Here is a 20,912-nt window from a genome sequence, read left to right as displayed (position 1 = left end):
CGACAGGCTCTGGTAGGCGAGTGGGTGGGAGGCGGGGGGCAAGGACCATCCCTATAGCTGGCACGCACCTGTGCAAAGCTCCTGGTCCTGCTGTGGAGAGCTATGAGGATACGGGGTGGCAGTACACGCCGTACTCCTAGTCTCTTTGTGGGACTACAGATGTGACTATTCACTCTGTATCCCTCCGGGACCCTGAAAAGGAACGACGCACACCGAGGTAGATATGGGTCTATTAAAAGACCCGTGTCCACCTCCTACTGACACTAAGCTAAACTGAGGAAATTCCTGCCGGTTGGTGGGGTGTATACTGCGGAGGAGGAGCTAACCTTTTTTTTGTGCATAGTGTCAGCCTCCTAGTGGCAGCAGCATACACCCATGGTCTCTGTGTCCCCCAATAAGGCGAACGAAAAATAGATATTATGTTCTATCTAAATATCTTGATTATTGGATCATAAAAATGATTAAATGTCTGATGTTCACAGTGTACTACAATAAATTTTTCACTTAAATATAAGCAATATATGTGGGAGTTGGAGTTGTGGAGTCGGAGTCGTGGAGTCGATGTAAGGGAAATTGAGGAGTCGGAGCCGGAGGCCCTGGTAGGAACGCTGTCAACTTTGAGGAAAAAAAAACAAAACAAAACAAAAAAAAGCAGCTATTGTATGCAAAATATTGAATCCATGTAATAAATGATTGCTATTTAAATGCTAAAATGACTAATACAGAAAGAATGAAAAGTTCCTTTTGTGTCTCAATGTTCTTCTGTGGATTGTATTAAAGCAGCTGACCTGCACCACAGAGGCACAAAAGAGGGAAATGTAATATTGTATTAATCATGCATTTACTTTTTGGACAGAGCTTAAATCATTCTTACCTTTGGGTTGTTGGTGAGCATGTTGTACCACAGAATAGATGCCCAGGCATTAGGCATCTGACATATGTTTGATATCACTACCACAGGCAACGAGTGGGTCTGCATATAGAAGAGACAGACTGTTCAATTTCATCATTACATCCTTTTCACTTACTCAGTAAATCAATCTGATCTGCTGACCACAGTGACTGACTGGAAGAAGGTAAAGGGTTCCACACAGGACTAGGTATCGTGATAACACGCTACGACAGGTTTGAGAGGGTATCATGCAAGATGGACTTAAAATGTCTGGTCTATGCCTTCTCCTTGCATGTACATGGATAAAGCTGTAAGATGAGATGTGCTTTTTTAATTAACCCACTAACAAATGTAGTAAAATGTAAAAGAAAACCCTGATGCATTACAGACCATTTACAACGGCTGAAAATCCTTAAAATGCTAACGTTAACGACCTGTTGTTCACAATAGTTGTGTAATGTGAATGGGTCGAGAGACTGAACTGTGTGTCCAAAAATGATTGCTCGTCATTCATGAAAGCGTTTATGCGAGTGAAACTAAATTCTAGTTCATGCTTTGAAAACTGTGCAAACTAAATGGAGATTGTTCGATTGTTCAATGATTAGATCGCCAAAAAGGAGTAGAAATTCAAATCCTACATAGGTACTGCGGCGCTCAGTGATTGATCAGTTGCAGTCGGAGCGAGTAACATATTCTTGTCATTTCGCTCACTGTTACTAATGCAAAAATGTTTATATAAAACCAGGAAATTGATCAAATATTTTATCGTCAATTTAATTACTTTTTCTTTGTACAGTATTAGAAGAAATCTTTGTATAATTCTGAATTCATGTATTCTATATAACTAGTATCACTTAAGGGATTTAATCGCTGAATACAAATGCATTTCAGATCATTTATCTGTGTGACCACAGAGCGTGATGTGCGATGCTCCGATGTAATGAGGAGTCTTCAGCCATTTCACTCAACATTCTCATCCTGTATAAACACTTGTCCGACATCATTTGCTATACGTGACGAACGAACAAATTGCTCAATTATCTGCTCATGTAAATGACCTCTTAGGTGTGTTTCAGACAGCAATAATATGCCTGCATTTTTATTTCAATATTACAGTCCATATTCTTATGAAGTCAATGATTCTGCAGGCAACTTATTTTTAGTTAGTTGTAATATAACGTTATGAGAATTAAAGAGGTTGTCCACTACTTTAGCATTGATGATCTATCTTTAGAATAGTCCATCAATGCTTGATCGGTCAGGGTCTGGCACCTGGCACCATCACCGACCAGATGTTATCAGTATCGGCAACTGGAAGTACTCACTGGCGGAGTTGGCCATCTTCTGATAGTGGCCGAGGCTTGGTACTACACATCCGCCTTCTATTCAAATCAACAGGAGGTGGACGTGCAGTACCCCCTGCCACGGCCACTATCAGAAGATGGCCAGCTCAGCAAGTGAGTACTTCCGGCTGGTGGCCGTAGACACAGATAACTGCTAATCGGTGTTGGTGCCAAGATAAGGATCAGTCATCAATGCTAAAATAGGGGACAACCTCTAAGTCTAAAATCAAAAGGGATCACTGATGAGCATCTCAAAAGTATAAGCAACATTTCCATAATTATTAAAGTAAAAAAGGTTTTATTTGCTAACAAACAGCCTATAATCGTCATTAACAGTGACGCACATGTGCTCAGATGTTATCAGAGCATGCTAGGATGTTATCCCAGTATCTTGAGCGTGCTTGAATAATACGTTTGAGTCTCTGCGGCTGCATGTTTAGCGGCTCTTAGTCAGCTGCAACACATGCGGGGATCGCCTGTTTGTCTAACAGCAGCAACACATGCAGCTGTAGGGACTTGAACATATTATTCGACCAGGCCCAAGATACTTGGATAACATGTTATCCTAGCACGTTTGCTCATCACTAGTCATTAATCCCACTTACTCCAATCACTTCAGGTAGGATGTGCTCATTAAAGGGAATATGTCACCTCATTTTTGGCCTATAGCCCCCTTCACACATAGCAAGATCGCTAGCGTTATCGCTAAAGCATCACCGATTTTGTGACGCAACAGCGATATCGCTAGCGATCTCGCTACATGTGACACGCACCTGCGACCCGGCCCCCCCGCTGGATATCACTGATCGCGCGAGAACGGGAAGGCCCATTTTCTTCCCGCTGGCACCGATGAGCGACGCATGGACACAGGCAGAAGACGTCATCATCGCTGCGTCTGACAGGTAAGTAACGACCGCCGACGGGCTGCTGCGTCGCTGGTGCGATCTGCCTGTTTGGCAGCTCACTAGTGACCATTTAGCGATGCACCAGCAATTCTGACCGGGTCATATCGTTGTCGGGATCGCTGGTGCATCGCTTAATGTAACGGGACCTTAAGAGATGTGGCCACCGCCATCAAGGGCTTATCTACAGCATTCTGTAGATACGCTCCGGCGCCTCCCATCTTCTAGCGATGACGTCCTCCTTCTTACTTCTGCCGCGGCTCCTGCGCAGGCGTACTTTATCGGCCCTGTTGAGGGCAGAGCAGAGTACTGCAGTGCACAGGCACCGGGAATGGTCAGAGAGGTCCGGCGCCTGCGCACTGCCAGTACTTTACTCTGCCCTCAACAGGGCAGATAAAGTACGCCTGCGCAGGAGCCGTGACAGCAGTAAGAAGGAGGACGTCATCGCTAGAAGATGGGAGGCACCGGACCAGACTGCGACACCCATAGGACCGGACCCCCACGGGCGTGTATAATCTAACTCATTTTTCTTATCTTCCAGGTTACATCGGGGGCTTATCTACAGCATTAGATTCCCTTTAAAGAGTTATTCCCTTTAAAGAGTTATTCCCATCTCAGCTCGTCACTGAAAACAAACGCATCTATGTGCCAGGCTACAAGTGGTCGCAGCTCCAGAAAGAGCGCACGCTACGCTGTTTCTCTAACTCCAATAGAAGGAAAGGAGAGTTATGAAGACACTATAGCTCATGGGCTACTTGTTTCCTTAACTCCCATTCACATTAATGGAAGTTATGAAAATAGTTTAGCGCAGCCTGCTTGGCGGTTTCCAGAATTCCATCCTTCAGTGGTCGGGGCTCAGATAATGATTTTACAGTCTTTAAAGCATGAATGATAGAAATGGGAATAACCCTCGGACATGCAGCTTTACAAAGGCCCTTGATAACGACAAATAAAATAAAGGAAGGCATCCTTCATATTCAGTGCAGCCAAAGCTCACTCTTCAGTGTCAAATAAAGAAAAAGGAATTAGTTATTACCCAGCACAATTAGGTTGAGACCTTTCTGATACACGGAGTCCAATGTACATGAGTGACCTGTGATGTGGTGCCCGTGGTGAGAAATAACAGTGTGCATGGACTTGTGCAGTCAGTATATAACCCACTGTCCATTTTCATCAGATATACGTAAAACAGGATTTTTGGGTTGCTTACCGTAAAATCTGTTTCTCGGAGCCTTCATTGGGGGACACAGAGACCATGGGTGTATGCTGCTGCCACTAGGAGGCTGACACTATGCAAAAAAAGGTTAGCTCCTCCTCCGCAGTGTACACCCCACCGACCGGCAGGGAATTTCCTCAGTTAGTGAGAAAGCAGTAGGAGAAGTAACAGAATAGATTGAGAACAGAACAAACAACTCAACTGTAACCAATCAACCAAAGTAAGAACAGGAGTTGTAGAACATGGGAGGGTGCTGTGTCCCCCAATGAAGGCTCCGAGAAACAGATTTTACGGTAAGCAACCCAAAAATCCTGTTTTCTCGTTCGCCTTATTGGGGGACACAGAGACCATGGGACGTCCCAAAGCAGTCCCTGGGGTGGGAAACAAACTTCCATCAGGCCAGTGGACTCACAACTGCTGCCTGCAGAATCCTTCTACCTAGGCTGGCATCCGCCGAAGCGTAGGTGTGGACCTTGTAGAATTTCACAAACGTGTGAACCGATGACCAGGTTTGCAAAGCTGCAGCGCGGAGGCTCTGTGGCGTACCGCCCAGGAAGCACCCACTGCCCGGGTAGAGTGCGCTCTGATCCCCGGAGGGGCCACTCGATGCTTAACCCTGTAGGCCTCCAAAATTGCCGATCTGATCCAGCAAGCAATAGTAGCCTTGGAGGCCGGGTGACCTTTCCGCGCCCCATCTGGAATGATGAAAAGAGAGTCTGTCTTCCGCAAGGAAGTCATCCTAGACAGATAGATTCTCATCGCCCTGACCTGATCCAGCTTGTTCAGGGACCGCTCCCGAGGGTGAGTAGGACTCGGACAGAAGGATGGCAGAACAATATCCTCATTGAGGTGAAAGGAGGACACCACCTTCGGAAGAAAAGAGGGCGGAGGCCGTAGAACTACCTTGTCCTGGTGAAGTACCAAGAAAGGAGAGCGGCAAGAAAGAGCCGCTAATTCCGACACGCGCCGGATGGAATTGATGGCCACCAGAAAAGCTACAATCCAAGAAAGGAGAGAAAGGGAAACATCCCTGAGAGGTTCAAAAGGAGAACCTTGCAGAACCTCAAGAACCAAATTAAGATCCCATGGATCCACGGGCGCTCGGTACGGAGGAGCCGTGAGCCACGCCCTGAAGAAAGGTTTTGACCTGAGGGCGGGAGGCCAACGTCTTCTGAAATAAAATGGACAGCGCCGAAACTTGACCCTTCAAGGAACTGAGAGCAAGCCCCGCATCCAGCCCTGCCTGAAGAAACGCCAGAACGGAAGGGAGCAAAAAGCACATGGGCACGATGTTATTGGCCTCACACCAAGTGAAATAGGCCTTCCAAGTACGGTAGTAAATCTTGGAAGACGATGGCTTCCTGGCTCGGATCATGGTATGAATTACTCGACCGGAGAATCCTGCTCGTTTCAAAACCTCGGTCTCAACAGCCACGCCGTTAAATTGAGCGGCCGAGAATTGGGGTGGCAAATCGGGCCTTGAGACAGCAGATCTGCCCTGTCTGGAAGCTTCCAGGGGGCGTCCGCGAGAAGGTTGACAATGTCCGCGAACCAAGACCTTCTGGGCCAATTCGGGGCGATGAGAATGACTGGAATTCCTTCTGCTTTGATCTTCTTCAACAGCTTGGGAAGAAGGGGCAGGGGAGGGAACAGGTAGGGGAGCTCGAACTGCGACCAAGGAATGGCCAGAGCGTCGGTGCCCACTGCGAGAGGATCTCGAGCCCTGGATACAAACTGTGGGACTTTCCTGTTGAGGCGAGAGGCTAGCAGATCTACATCCGGGGTCCCCCAACGACGGCAAAGCTGAAGAAACACCTCCGGATGTAGGGACCACTCTCCTGCCGCGAGACCCTCGCGGCTGAGAAAATCGGCGGCCCAGTTGTCCACGCCGGGAATGTGTACCGCGGAGATTGTCGGTACCGAAATCTCTGCCCACTGAAGGATCTTGGACACTTCTGCCAGGGCTGATACACTCCGTGTCCCTCTTTGGCGGTTGACATATGCCACCGGTGTGGCATTGTTTGTCTGAATCCGGATATAGGCAGGCCCCTGAGGAGCCTCTCCCAGTGGACGAGAGCCAGATAAATCGCTCGTATCTCTAGGACGTTGATCAGCAGGGCTGATTCCCGAGTCGACCAACGACCCTGAACAGTATGACTGCGGAACACTGCCCCCCATCCGAGGAGGCTGGCATCCGTTGTTACAATCTGCCAGTGAACGGTAAGAAAAGACTGCCCCAAGAGGATGAGAGGTGACGTCAACCACCAGTTGAGAGACCGCTTGATCCGGCATGAAAGACAAACAGGGCGATCCAGGGACAGAGCAGACCTGTTCCACCTCGACAGAATGGCATGTTGGAGAGGCCTGGCGTGAAATTGGGCAAAGGGAACTGCCTCTATCACCGCCACCATCTTTCCCAGGACCCTCATGGTTGTTCGGAGGGACGGGAATCGTGTGGTCTGCAGCGATCGTACATCCTGCTGCAGGGAGAGAATCTTCTCTCGTGGGAGAAAGACCCTTGACCGATGAGTGTCGAACAGTAGGCCCAGAAACACAAGGCGTTGAGAAGGAACCAGACAGGACTTTTTCCTGTTGACGATCCACCCGAAATTTGAAAGAGTGTCTAGGACGATCTTCAAACTTGGGCGCGCCTGGTGAAAAGAGGGAGCTTTGATCAGAATATCGTCGAGGTACGGAAAAAGAACGAGACCTCTGATCCTCAACAAGGCCATCAACGCAGCCATGATCTTCGTGAAGACTCTGGGAACGGTGGCGAGACCGAAAGGCAGCGCAACGAACTGGTAATGTTCCTGGCGAACCGCAAAACGCAGGAACTTCTGATGTCCGGAGAATATGGGAACATGTAGATAGGCATCTTGGATGTCTATTGAACACATGAATTCCTGCTCCTCCATGGAAGCGATTACCGAACGAACCGACTCCATCCGGAAGTGGCGAAGACGGACTCTCTTGTTGAGCCGCTTGAGATCCAAGATGGGTCGAACCGCCCCGTTTTTTTTTTTCCGCACCACGAATAGGTTTGAATAAAACCCTGTGAACCGCTCCGATTCGGGAACGGGCACAATCACCCTGGAACTGAGGAGAGGCGCGATGGCCGTAAAGAACCCCGGGATAAAGGCTGGATCTTTTGGAGGACGGGATTTGAAAAACCGATCCCGTGGAAGAGAGACGAACTCTATCTTGTATCCTGACGATACGACCTCCCTGACCCAGGCATCCTCTACTGAGGCCAGCCAGACGTCCTTGAAGAACAAGAGTCGACCTCCCAATTGGAAGGGTCTGGTGACCCCGAAAAAGATGAATTAGGTTCCTGCAACTGGCCAGGGACCGACAGGAAGCGCTGGTCTCTGCTTTGGTCTCCGGCTGTCAGGCTGCAAAGATGGCGACAGCCCGACGTGAGGAAGTAAAAGCGCGGTTTCTGTGCAAGAAGAAGAAGGGCGGAGCTAGTCGCCTCCACAGAGGGAAAACCCGCCCCCCCTTCCCAGCCACAAGCCTGAAGAGGCGGTGGGAGGGCTTAGGAAGGCAACGGCCTATGAGAGCGGACGGGGGCGTGGCCGCGACGTGCGCGAAGGCCCAAATTGAAGCCGGGGGCTAAATTAGACACGGCGGCCGCCTGTCAGCACGGGGCGGCGCGGACGAACTGCGGCGCAGCCGCGCCTGCCCCTAAGAAGAATGCCGCCCTAGCCCTGCTCCCAGATGCCACCCTACGCAAAAATACCGGCGGTGGGGTGAAGAAAGCCCGCACCGCAGCTGGGGCCAAAAGGGATGCGGCGACTGGGAAGCGCCGGCCGCTGATAACCTGCGGCGCTACTTTGGCGCCGCCACCCGGCGTCCTTGTGGAGACTCTGGGAGCGGTGGTGTCTTCTTCCGGTCCAATAAAGGTACCTTCCATATCCCACGCTGTCTGTCCATTCCGTCTTTGCGCCTCGTCCAACCGACAGGCTCTGGTGGGCGAGTGGGTGGGAGGCAGGGGGCAAGGACCATCCGTCTTCGCTGGCACATCCTGTGCTGAGCCCGTGGTCCGCCCAGAGAACTATGAGGATACGGGGTGACAGTACACGCCGTACTCATAGTCTCTTGTGGGAGTACAGTTGTGACCGTTCACACTGTATCCTGCCTAAGACCTGAAAGGGAACGACGCACATCGAGGTAGATATGGGTCCAATGAAGGACCCGTGTCCACCTCCTACTGACACTAAGCTAAACTGAGGAAATTCCCTGCCGGTCGGTTGGGTGTACACTGCGGAGGAGGAGCTAACCTTTTTTTGCATAGTGTCAGCCTCCTAGTGGCAGCAGCATACACCCATGGTCTCTGTGTCCCCCAATAAGGCGAACGAGAAATATACATATACCTTTATATAAAAAATATCTTGTCCAGAGGCTGAAAACCTTTTCTGTTCAGGTCTACTCCAGTTATTTTTTGTAATGAGCAATAAGTGGTTATACAGCTTCACTGGCTGATGACTGAGCGCTTGCTTAGGCCTGTTTCACAATTACGTTTTTGGTGGCTGTTGAAATACGCTAAAATGGCGGAAAACGGATCCGCCTGGGTACGGATTACATTGTGTGCCACCGGTCCGCTATGGTTCACGGATCCGCGGCCTGAAAAATTTAAAGGAGCCGGGATGTCATCCATCGCTGCCTCTATCGCGGGATCCCGGGGGCGTCATCGCAGGATTAGGGAGAGCGTAATTCCCGCAGGTATCATCGCTGGATTTCGCACGGAGGTATCGGTGTATAGCTGGTGGACGACATTCCCGCGAGTGAGAGAGAGAGAGAGATATTTTCTTCCAGCAGCCAGACAAGATTCAGGGTTAAAAAGGGAAAATGCGGATCCGCAGAGCAAAAAAAGTTACAGGCTCCGTTCGGTGATCTCAGCGGACGCCAAAATTTTGGCGGATCCGCACAAATACGGACGCAACGGACTATCATCAGTCAAAATCCGCCAATGCAAGTCAATAGGTAAAAAAACGGATCCTCAAAGAAAAATGGCGAATCCGTTTTTTTGTCAAAACGGCGGATTTTGACTGATGGTGACAAACGGAAGTGTGAAACAAGCCTTAGCCTACATCTATTCTTCCTGATACACAGTCAAGCTTGCCCGAATATGCATTTATTCTTAATAGGGAGAGGGGAGTAAAGTCCTATTTAGATAAGCCAATTTTAGCCAACTAAGAAGTACCGATTGAGTACAAAAATATGAATGAATTGGTGGTCATTTATTGACCTGTTCTAATATGATTATATTCTGTACCAATACATCATGTTGTTGACAGCACATCCCCCGTTTACATGCAGCAATGTGCTGTTGAGAACAGTGATTTTTATGCCAGCACAAACTATGCAATCAACCGATGAACAGATATTTGGCTTGTTCGATAGATGAGTCATAGCCTTCATGGCATATTTACACATCAGCCAATGTAAAACAGACCGAAAAAGGCTTTTTTCAAGTTCTTTGTTCAGGAGCACACCAGTACTCTACCTCCCTCCCAGCTTCCTTCTTGCCAAGGGGTGCTCAGTGCTTCTGACAACAAGTCAGCCGCATGGTCAAATCGATGGCCTGAACTGTACGTTGTCATGCTGCACGCAGACGCATCCGAGGATTGTAGTGTCACTAAAGCTACCAGATCCAGCCCTGAGCGCTCAGGACATCAACCACCTCTGACAGACTTCTGGGCGGCCCTTGATCTAGACAAAGGGCAGCAAACTATAGAATTACAAATCCCTCAGTTTTTGAGAATAGAAAGCATTTATAATTAGAGGTAAAATGCAATTATGCAAAGTTGCTTATTTTCACTAGCACGTTGCAATTTTTACAAGAAGAGACAACCCTTTTAAGCTACACACATGTCTGGGGGAAGCTTATCTTCTTAGAGAACAAAGCATCAGGAAGGTGTTGTTTTCTCAGTCTTCAAGGTTGGCTAATTTGGACAATGTTCAACTAATAAGTTAATAAGTGGGTAAGTACACATCTTGAAAGTCAAAAAGGACTGAAAGTATATTACAAGTTGTATAATATTTCACAAAGAATAGGCTTTAGTTACATCCATGTTTTCCAAGCGCCAGTCCTCACAGCGGCATTTAACATGAACCCGAAGGAAGTGCGTCATTACCGCCTCCCATCGGCGCCCGTGTCAAATGACGGCGGGTCGCCGATGGGTTGGAATGACAACCCGGGGTAGGCAGAAGAGCCCTGTGGTTGTCACCGCTGGATCGCTATTAGCGCCACCTGGAAGGTCGGCGCTCATAGCAAGTGAGCATATCTGCTACATAGAGCAGGACTGCAGCCCTGCTCAATGTAGCAGAGGCGATTGGACAACTACAGCTTCAAGTCTCCTATGAAGACTATTGAGGTAAAAAAGTTTTTAAAAATAAAAAATAAAAATATAAACGCTCAAATCACCCACCATTTACACATATTTGGTATCGCCGCGTTCAGAATCGCCCGATCTATCAATTTCTAAAAAGAATTAATCCAATCAGTAAACGGCGTAGCGAGAAAAAGAAAATCGAAATGCCATTTTTTTCTGGTCGCTGCAACATTGCAATAAAAGGCAATAACGGGCAATCAAAAGAACATATCTGCACCAAAATGGTACCAATAAAAACGTCAGCTCTGTACCCAAAAAATAAGCCCTCAACCTGAGATCAAGAAAAATGGAGACTCTAAACGGGTCTCGGAAAATGACAATTTTTTTTTTTTTTAATACAAACTTTGGAATTTTTTTTCATCACTTAGATAAAAAAGAACCTAGACCTGCTTGGTGTCTGTGAACTCGTAATGACCTGGAGAATCATAATGGCAGGTCAGTTTTAGCATTTAGCGCACCTAGCAAAAAAGCCAAACAAAAAACAAGTGCGGGATTGCACTTTTTTTTTTCCCAATTTCACCACACTTGGAATTTTTTCCCCTGTTTTCTATTACACGACATGCTAACACCAATGGCGTCATTCAAAAGTACAACTCGTCTCACAAAAAAACAAGCCCTCACATAGCCATTTTGAAAAAAAAAAAAAAAAAAAGTTATGGCTCTTGTAAGAATGGGAGCAAAAAATGAAAATGCAAAACCAAGAATACCCCTGGTCGTTAATGGGTTAACAGTGAAATTCCCTTTAAAAACAAAGTAAATGGATGTAATCTGCACGTCTGTGACCAAAGCTTCAGCCCTGTAGACTAAAGAGACTGGTGGCACACTGCTACACTCCGTCAGACAGGACTAGACGGCACTGGTGCAGGCCGCCTTGTGTTACCACTTCTACAGTCATCGTAACCGCTCTAATACAGAAAGGACCCTTCTGCATTCACCAGACACATGCACCTAGGAACCAGCTCACATACAAATCAGGAAATAGGACCGTCCTGACATCACACGTGCAACCATAAACTGCTCTGTGTGGTCAGAGAAAGAGGAACTGGTTGGTGCACATACACTGACGCTGAAAAATTACTAACCTCAAGATCGATTTTCAAGCCTTGGTGATAAACTTCAGTTTCAAAAGTGATTAAGTGGAGTTCTTCAGTGACGATAAGTGAGGCCTAGAATGGAATAATTTCATTATTATAGGTCAGTGAACTAACCATAGCACAATGCTCTGCACTAAACGCTGATCCGGAGTCACAGCCTGTATTATAATCCAGTGCTGCATTCACAACTCTGCAGTGTTAAGAGCTGAAATCTCCCAGCAGTTGTCATTATAGATCTTGTCCTGGCAATTGGCACTGCATACAATAATGTGGTACACTCCCCACTTCTTTGTAGACTGTTCACAGTCAGTGCAGTTGTGAACTTAGTGCTGGATTATATCCAGGCGTCTTATTAGGAATTGTACCAGTAGATCAATAGAAGTTCAACTTCATATTGATTATATCCTTGTATACCATGATAAATTGGCATATGGTTTACAGAAGATTAGCAGAATATCCTGCCTTATGTAAGGCAACCTATTACAGCTGCATGTAACCAAAACACCTAAGAATGTCTGAAAAACTATTCAGAAACCACTTGAAAGACTATTCCTATTCATTTTTTTTCAAAAACGACTTGCTATTTAAACCTTCTGGCTTTTGAGAGCTTTTTTTTGACACTTTCAGTTTTTAAAAAAAAATGGCAAGCGGTTAAAAGAAATGACTTGATCATTCTTCAGGCATCGTCTGCTTAGAAGCCAATCCATACTTTACAATAGAAGTCAAATGGGAAAGCAAAAAACATCCAGAAGACACTTGGGCACCTTTGAGTGTCTTATCAGCATTTTTACTTTACAAAAATGCGAGCATTTTATTCATTGCGGAATAGATTTTGAAAAATATGGAGGGGGAAAAAAAAAAAAGAAAAAAAAAAAAAAGCTTTTTGCTTCCAGAAGTCGTTTCCATTTGAAAAACTAATTTTTGACTGCCTGAAAAAGCCTATAAAACATCTCCATTTTATTCTTCTTTTTTATCTTGGGGTAGACAATGTTTTGATAGCTTTCCATTACATTTTTGGTGGTGAAGATGTGATGACAAAAAAGACAATTATGGTGCTTTAATTTGATTTTTCTTTACAGTATATAATATAAGGGTTAAATAATGATATATTTTGATGAAGCAGACTTTTACAGATTCGGTGATACCAAATATGCTTATCTTTTACATATCTTTTTTGTTTTGGGAAAAAGTGAGCGATTTAGACTTTAAAGACAAATTTTTCTCACACCCCTTGCTTGGCCTTGATAAAATAAAAGTTTATACTCACCTTCTGTGCTGGCGCTATTCCTGCGATGTCAGCCCTTGCTCTCCCCGAGGCTCCCGTGGTGTTGTGACACAAGACTCCCAAGGCCCAATCAGCGCTGACATCACTGTTCCCGCCTCCTGTCGAACTGAACATGAAGAGTAACTTCATGTTCGATTTGGAGGGGACAGTGACGCCAGCGCTGGCTGTGCGCCGGGGTTACGTCACAAGCACAGCAAGAGAGCCCAGGGACCGCAAGTGCTGACATCGCTGGAATGGCATCAGCAAGAGAGGAGAGTACAAGGTGTTTTTTTAATATTTTAATCGGGGCCAAACATTTAGCTCAAGAAAGGGACAACCCCTTCAAGGGCCCGGATTCATCATTTTCATTTTTTTAAAGTACCGTATATACTCGAGTATAAGCCAAGTTTTTCAGCACTTTTTTGTGCTGAAAACTCCCCCCTCGGCTTATACTCGTGTGAGGTGTCCAGAACATGGAATAGCAGGGGCAGCGGCTCACAGAGGCAGGAGCCAGCTGATGCAGCTAACACCTGTGACCGCTGCTAAAGAGAAATGAACATTCACTGCACTGACAATAAATATTCATTTCTCTGTAATAGCGCGCACAGTGTCAGCCGCAGATTTGATGCAGTGTATGTGCGAAGCTCCACCAAACTCCCAGCAAGCTCCAGTGACCAGCACCACCCACTCATTGGCTGGCAGTAAACTGCACCAGCACTCATCTTTATCATCATTCCAGCATTGGAAAGAACACAGCAGTGATCCTGTATTTGTGAAAGCAGCACAATACATACATACATAAACCCCCCAACACTTCACACTGTTACAGCTGCGGATTGGACAGGCTGCTCCCATCAGTATTTGTGTCATTAGAGATACAGTGCTCACACATACACTGCACCAAATCTGCTGCTGTGTGAAGACATCAGTGACACAGAGCTGTCTCATTCACACAGCAGAGGCTTTGTCACACAACAGATTACATCAGTGACTGCCATCCCCTGTGCAGATTAGAAGCTGCAGACCCCCATCACTGGCCATCACACAGTCTGTTCTCACAGCTGCCAGCAGCCTGGGACAGTGAGGGAAGGAATTACTGATAATGAGTTATGTATTGTAATCATGGAGTGGCCCAGACTACAGGACGATTTTCCCTCCTCACTGGTTTCACTTTCCATAGATAACTGTAAAGTGTGTGTCTGGGGGAGGAGAAGCTCTCTGCTCTCTGCACTGAGGCTGCTGGAGGGGAAGAATTCCTTACTGTGTGATGAGGGTTGCTTCATGTGGATGGGGAGGGCCTGTAGCTATGGAGGGTGGGGGTTGTTGCTATAGAGGGCATGTTTGGAGTAGAGTAGGAGGTTACGACTAGTTCTCATTTCAATGCCATAACACATCCCCCCCTTGGACGTTCTGTTCAGAATATCTAGAAAACCGTGCAAACTAGTGACAGAAAGTAAATTACTTATTGCCATAATTCTGCAGCCCAGATATGTACTGAGATTCTGTGAAAAGCCCGGACAACCCCTTTAATACTCACTGACCTCCACGCACATAGTCCCGGCGAGGGGAGTGGCGAGTACTCCGGCAGATGTGCTCTGCTTTTTAGCAGCACATGAAGTCCCTGCCGTGTGTTGCTTACAAGCATAAAGCAGCTGCTGGTACCGGAAAAAGACGAAGCGAGGAAGCACAGGAAAGTAAGTGTAATGGTTTATTTTTTTGTGTTTTTTTTCATGGGGGCCAATCATACAAGGATAGGGACGGAGCCATGCATACAAGGATAGGGACGGAGCCATGCATACAAGGAAAGGGACGGAGCCATGCATACCAGGAAAGGGACGGAGCCATGCATACCAGGAAAGGGACGGAGCCATGCATACCAGGAAAGGGACGGAGCCATGCATACAAGGATAGGGACGGAGCCATGCATACAAGGATAGGGACGGAGCCATGCATACAAGGATAGGGACGGAGCCATGCATACAAGGATAGGGACGGAGCCATGCATACAAGGATAGGGACGGAGCCATGCATACAAGGATAGGGACGGAGCCATGCATACAAGGATAGGGACGGAGCCATGCATACAAGGATAGGGACGGAGCCATGCATACAAGGATAGGGACGGAGCCATGCATACAAGGATAGGGACGGAGCCATGCATACAAGGATAGGGACGGAGCCATGCATACAAGGATAGGGACGGAGCCATGCATACAAGGATAGGGACGGAGCCATGCATACAAGGATAGGGACGGAGCCATGCATACAAGGATAGGGACGGAGCCATGCATACAAGGATAGGGACGGAGCCATGCATACAAGGAAAGGGACGGAGCCATGCATACAAGGAAAGGGACGGAGCCATGCATACAAGGAAAGGGACGGAGCCATGCATACAAGGAAAGGGACGGAGCCATGCATACAAGGAAAGGGACGGAGCCATGCATACAAGGAAAGGGACGGAGCCATGCATACAAGGAAAGGGACGGAGCCATGCATACAAGGAAAGGGACGGAGCCATGCATACAAGGAAAGGGACGGAGCCATGCATACAAGGAAAGGGACGGAGCCATGCATACAAGGAAAGGGACGGAGCCATGCATACAAAGATAAGGGATGGGGCCATGCATACAAAGATAGGGATGGGGCCATGCATACAAGGAAAGGGACGGAGCCATGCATACAAGGAAAGGGACGGAGCCATGCATACAAAGATAAGGGACGGGGCCATGCATACAAAGATAGGGATGGGGCCATGCATACAAAGATAGGGGTGGGGCCATGCATACAAAGATAGGAGTGGGGCCATGCATACAAAGAAAGGGGTGGGGCCATGCATACAAAGATAGGGGTGGGGCCATGCATACAAGGATAGGAATGGGGCCAGGCATACAAGGAGAGGGATGAGGAGCTTTGCACACAAGGATAGGGATGAGGAGCCATGCTGATAAGGATAGGGATGAGGATCCCGTGCATATAAGGATAGGGGATAAAGAGCCATGCATACCAGGATGGGGATGAGGGGACAATGCATACCCGACTTCTACTCAAGTCAATAAGGTTTCCCAGTTGTTGTTTTTTTTTGTAGGTAAAATTAGGTGCCTCGGCTTACACTCAGGTCGGCTTATACTCGAGTATATACGGTAACTCTTCTTTTATTTATTTATTTTGAGGTACTGGGGTTTTTTTGGCACCAAATTATTCAAAACTACATATGCAGTTGATGACTTTTTTTGCTAAATTAATTAAAAAAAATGTTTCATATCTTTGTCCTTTTTTCTTATTTTTTAGATCATAAAGTATCATGTTTCACTAAAATGTCACAAATGTTGCACAAGATTTTCATGAGTACATAAAATCACTCTAGGAAGGGGCAAGTATACATTTGTGCAAAAAAATTGTGACAGATGAATCAGCCTAAAATATCAAGAACTACAGCTCATAATGGCGAACACGTAAATAAACAAAAAAAAAAAACATCAAAAATACACACGTATAAAATAGACTTAGAAAAGGAGTAGAGGAAAAAAACAAAACACTAAAATGAGAAGCAAATGAAATAATGAATCAAGTCCCAACCTTTAAAATAACTTTTTACATACCTCATTTGTCCATTAGGGGACTTTCACTTTTGATCACCTCATCACTTGCACTATATAGTATTATTATTGATAGGAGTTAATGACAGCTATATCTAACTGGTTAAATGGCAGGGATCGGAGCCATCGTTCAGAGGCAGGTGATGGAGCTCTGTATGTTGTTGGCACAGCTAGGGTGCTCACTACATAACCATAGCGTGCGACATACATGTACGTCTTATGTCAGGAAAAGGGATAAACATGCCTAATGCAAAAGAAAGCACAAGACAATTCCAACCTCTTTGCACATGCTGCAGTGACTGTTTTTTAGGAAGTGGACACCCATTATGCCAAATCGGCACTCATTTCCAACAAAAATATCAATAATAGTAATTGGCAAGCCAACAGCATGACAGTGTAGAGATTTCCAGCAACTATTCATAAATCATCAAATCACATCTGAACATACCACAATTCCACATACAGCATATCCCTACTTACATCGCAGTTCGCTCGTCCACCATTGCCACATCGCTGCTCTCTCAAAGTCTAAAAGAAACAAAGATTTAGTAAGACAAGATCAAAATGTAACAGAGCATATCTTTATGGCAGTTGAAATGAATGAGATAAAGAGAACTAAAATGATCTCTTCCTGTCTGGATTTATAAGATTCTTTTATGGCAAAATTTTAAATTATGGTACGTCCGCATGGGAAAGGAATGCTGCAGATTTTAAGTGATGTCCAGCAGCTTGAAGTGATGTGGGTGCGATATGAACAGATCTTATCCACATCCTGTGGAGAACTGACTTGTACTGTGCTTTTTTTAACAGCAGATTTAATCCCTTTGAAAGTAGGTGGAATCCTCCACAGAATGGGCATGTTGTACATTTTGCTGTGGCTATCCAACAATAATGGTTAAAGGGGTATGCCATCTCCAAGATCCTAGCCCAATATCTAGAAGGTGTAGTATTAATAATATTAGCAAATACCTCCAATTAGAAATGTAGTATAGTTTCTCTGATTCATTATGTCTCTTTCCTCATGTGCAAGCATTGCAGGACCTTAGGTATCCATGGTTACAACCACTAGAAACCAGCTAAATAACTATCAGTGGTCGCTACCATAGATACCCAAGATTCAGCAATACCTGCACACGAGGAATAGACATTGTGAATCAGAAGAACTATACTACATGTCTAATTTGAATTATTTGCCATTATTATTTTTATTACTGCACATCGTATATATTGGGATAGGATCTTGGAGATGGGAATACCTATTTAACAATTAAAAAATAAATTCTGAAATAATACTCTGTTCCCAGTAAGGCACTGCCTGACGCTTCCAGTTTTGTGCAGCCTGGAGGTTATCAGCATGGACTTTCCATTCTGACTAGTAGGTGAACAACATGTCTGTTATGCTAGATAGGAAGAATTACACAACCACCATTAGCAGAAGAGAAAGTAAACAAATTGTTGTAAAGCATTTGGTATTAAGTAACCACAAAAATTTAGGAAGTTACAAAAATAACAATTTCTAGAACCGATAGTGATGCTAATACGATATGATATTAAACAATGCCCTTGACTGTATATTATAAGAGATCAGAGAGAAGAAATGTGAACAAAGATGTCAACAGTGCAGGGGGATGGTCAGGTGAACATTACAGCATAGAAAAATGTATGAATGTGGTCCGGTGTGTGCAAACAAAATAAATAATCATAGGAACAAATCAACAACCATAAGCAAAGTAACCCATGTGTACCGCCAACGCTAGGAGAGCTTCATCAGGGGTAGGTAGTGTATTCATTTATTTTCAGCACTACATAACGATTTTTATTTTTTTTCCTTAGATGTGTTCAGTGCATTAATAGAGGATTTGTGGTCATTTCCCATTCAGCAGATAGCACTAAGGTATTATTTTATCATGGTCACACCTTAGCCTAAATCATGTATCTTTTTAAACAGAATCTGTCAGCAGGATCAACCCTCCTAAGTCGTCTATATAGACATGTAGGTCACAGAAAGTTGAATAAAATGATACCTTGATATCTGCGATCCGATGTCATATTCCACAGAAATCCAAATTTTTCTTATATGTAAATGAACTGTTATGATCTATGGGGCAGGCACTGATCTGCATGAGAATCTGCCTCCGTAGATTGTTATTATGCATTTATATAGCGCCATTTATTCCATGGCGCTTAAAATGTGAAAAGGGGAAATATAAACAAGTATAATAAACATGTGTAAGACAAGGGACACACAAGTACAGAAGGAGAGGGGACCCTGCCCGCGAGGGCTCACAGTCTACAGGGTTGGGTGAGGATACAGTAGGAGAGGGTAGAGCAGGTCGTGCGGTGGTTCAGTAGACCGAGGATCATTGCAGGCTGTAGGCTTGTCGGAACAGGTGGGTCTTCAGGTTCTTCTTGAAAGTTTCCGTTGATGGCGAGAGTCTAATGTGTTGCGGCAGAGAGTTCCAGAGTATGGGGGAAGCACGGGAGAAGTCTTGTTTGCGGTTGTGTGAAGAAACGATAAGGGGAGAGTAGAGAAGGAGATCTTGAGATGATCAAAGGTTGCGTGAGGGTAGGTACCTGGAGACCATGTCACAGATGTATGGAGGAGACAGGTTGTGGATGGCTTTGTATGTCATGGTTAGGGTTTTTAATTGGAGCCTCTGGGCAATAGGAAGCCACTGAAGGGCCTGGCATAGGGGGGGGGGGGAGGCTGGGGAATAGCGGGGAGACAGGTGGATTAGTCGGGCAGCAGAGTGTAGGATGGACTGGAGTGGTGCCAGAGTGCTAGAGGGGAAGCCAGAGAGTAGGAGGTTGTAGTAGTCGAGGCGGTAGATAAGAGCATGCACTAGTGTTTTTGTGGTTTCGTGGTTGAGGAATGAGCGGATCTGGGATATATTTTGGAGTTTGAGACGGCAGGAGGAGGCGAGGGCTTGGATATGTGGTGTGAAAGAGAGCGCAGAGTCGAGGATCACCCCAAGGCACCGAGCGTGCAGGACTGGGGAAAGAAAAGAGAGCAGCCATTGACATTGATGGATAGGTATGGTGGAAGGGTAGAGTGAGATGGGGGAAAGCGAGCAGAGAAGAAGGCTGAGATAGCAGACAGACATTGTGGGATTTCAGTCAGTAAGGAGGCGAGGTTGGGTCCAGAAAGGTAGATCTGCGTGCCATCGGCGTAGAGGTGATACTGCAAACCGTGGGATTCTATGAGCTGTCCCAAGCCGAAGGTGTAGATGGAGAATAGTAGGGGTCCTAGGACAGAGCCTTGAGGAACACCGACAGACAGGGGGCGAGGGGAGGAGGTGGTGTGTGAGAGGGAGACACTAAATGTTCGGTCTGTTAGGTATGATGAGATCCAGGATAGAGCCAAGTCTGTGATGCCAAGAGATGAGAGAGTCTGTAGCAGGAGGGAATGGTCTACGGTGTCGAAGGCAGAAGACATGTCCAGGAGAAGGAGGAAAGAGTAGTGTCGCTTGCTCTTGGCGGTTAGTAAATCGTTAGTGACTTTAGTTAGGGCAGTTTCAGTTGAGTGATGAGGTCGGAAGCCAGATTGTAACCGGTCAAAGAGGGAACAGGAGGCGAGGTGGGAGCACAGTTCAAGATATACATGCTGTTCCAGTAGTTTTGAGGCATAAGGGAGAAGAGATATCGTGCGATAGTTAGACACAGAGGATGGGTCAAGGGATGGCTTTTTGAGGATGGGTGTGATTGAGGCATGTTTGAAGGATGAGGGAAAGACACCATTTGTAAGTGAAAGGTTTGAAGAGGTGTGTTAGAGATGGGATGAAGACTATGGACAAGTTAGGGATGAGGTGGGACGGAGTGGGTGGAGGGCACAAGTGGTGAGGTGTGATCTTGACAGAAGGGTGGAGAGCTGATCTTCTGTCATGGTGGAGAAGCTGGCTTGTGCAGAACAGGGCTGAGCAGCTAAGAGGGGCATTGGGGGCTGCGGGCCAAAGTTTTGTATGATCGTGTCGATCTTCTGCTTAAAGAAGGAGGCGAAGTCTACAGCAGAAATGACAGGAGAGGGAGGAGGTGCCGTGGGACGGAGTAGAGAATTGAAAGTGTTGAAGAGCTGTTTAGGGTTGTGAGAGGGAGGATATGAGAGATGCGAAGTAAGTTTGTTTTGCAGCAGAGAGCGTGGACTTAAAGCTGGCAAGGGACTGCTTGTATGCGCTTAAGTGCTCAGTAGAATGGGTTCTCTTCCATCTCT

General features: G+C 46.2%; 1 protein-coding gene across 3 annotated transcripts in view; it reads right to left on the bottom strand.

Annotated features, from left to right (window-relative positions):
• STAT3 (signal transducer and activator of transcription 3) overlaps positions 1-20,912 on the bottom strand; it is a 140,090-nt gene that overhangs the window by 17,824 nt on the left and 101,354 nt on the right. For all 3 annotated transcript variants that reach the window (XM_073572340.1, XM_073572341.1, XM_073572339.1), the window contains 3 exons: positions 17,186-17,233; positions 11,831-11,914; positions 875-973 (listed from right to left, as the gene is read on the bottom strand). In XM_073572340.1, coding sequence (XP_073428441.1) covers positions 875-973; positions 11,831-11,914; positions 17,186-17,233 — 231 coding nt within the window. The remainder of the gene's footprint in view (positions 1-874; positions 974-11,830; positions 11,915-17,185; positions 17,234-20,912) is intronic.

This window comes from Dendrobates tinctorius, unplaced genomic scaffold (assembly GCF_039654945.1).
Source record: "Dendrobates tinctorius isolate UK_male_01 unplaced genomic scaffold, ASM3965494v1 ptg000032l, whole genome shotgun sequence".
In the NCBI taxonomy this organism is placed as follows: domain Eukaryota; kingdom Metazoa; phylum Chordata; class Amphibia; order Anura; family Dendrobatidae; genus Dendrobates; species Dendrobates tinctorius.
The sequence above is the reverse complement of the archived record's forward strand: the minus strand, read 5'-3'. Positions and strand labels throughout refer to the sequence as shown.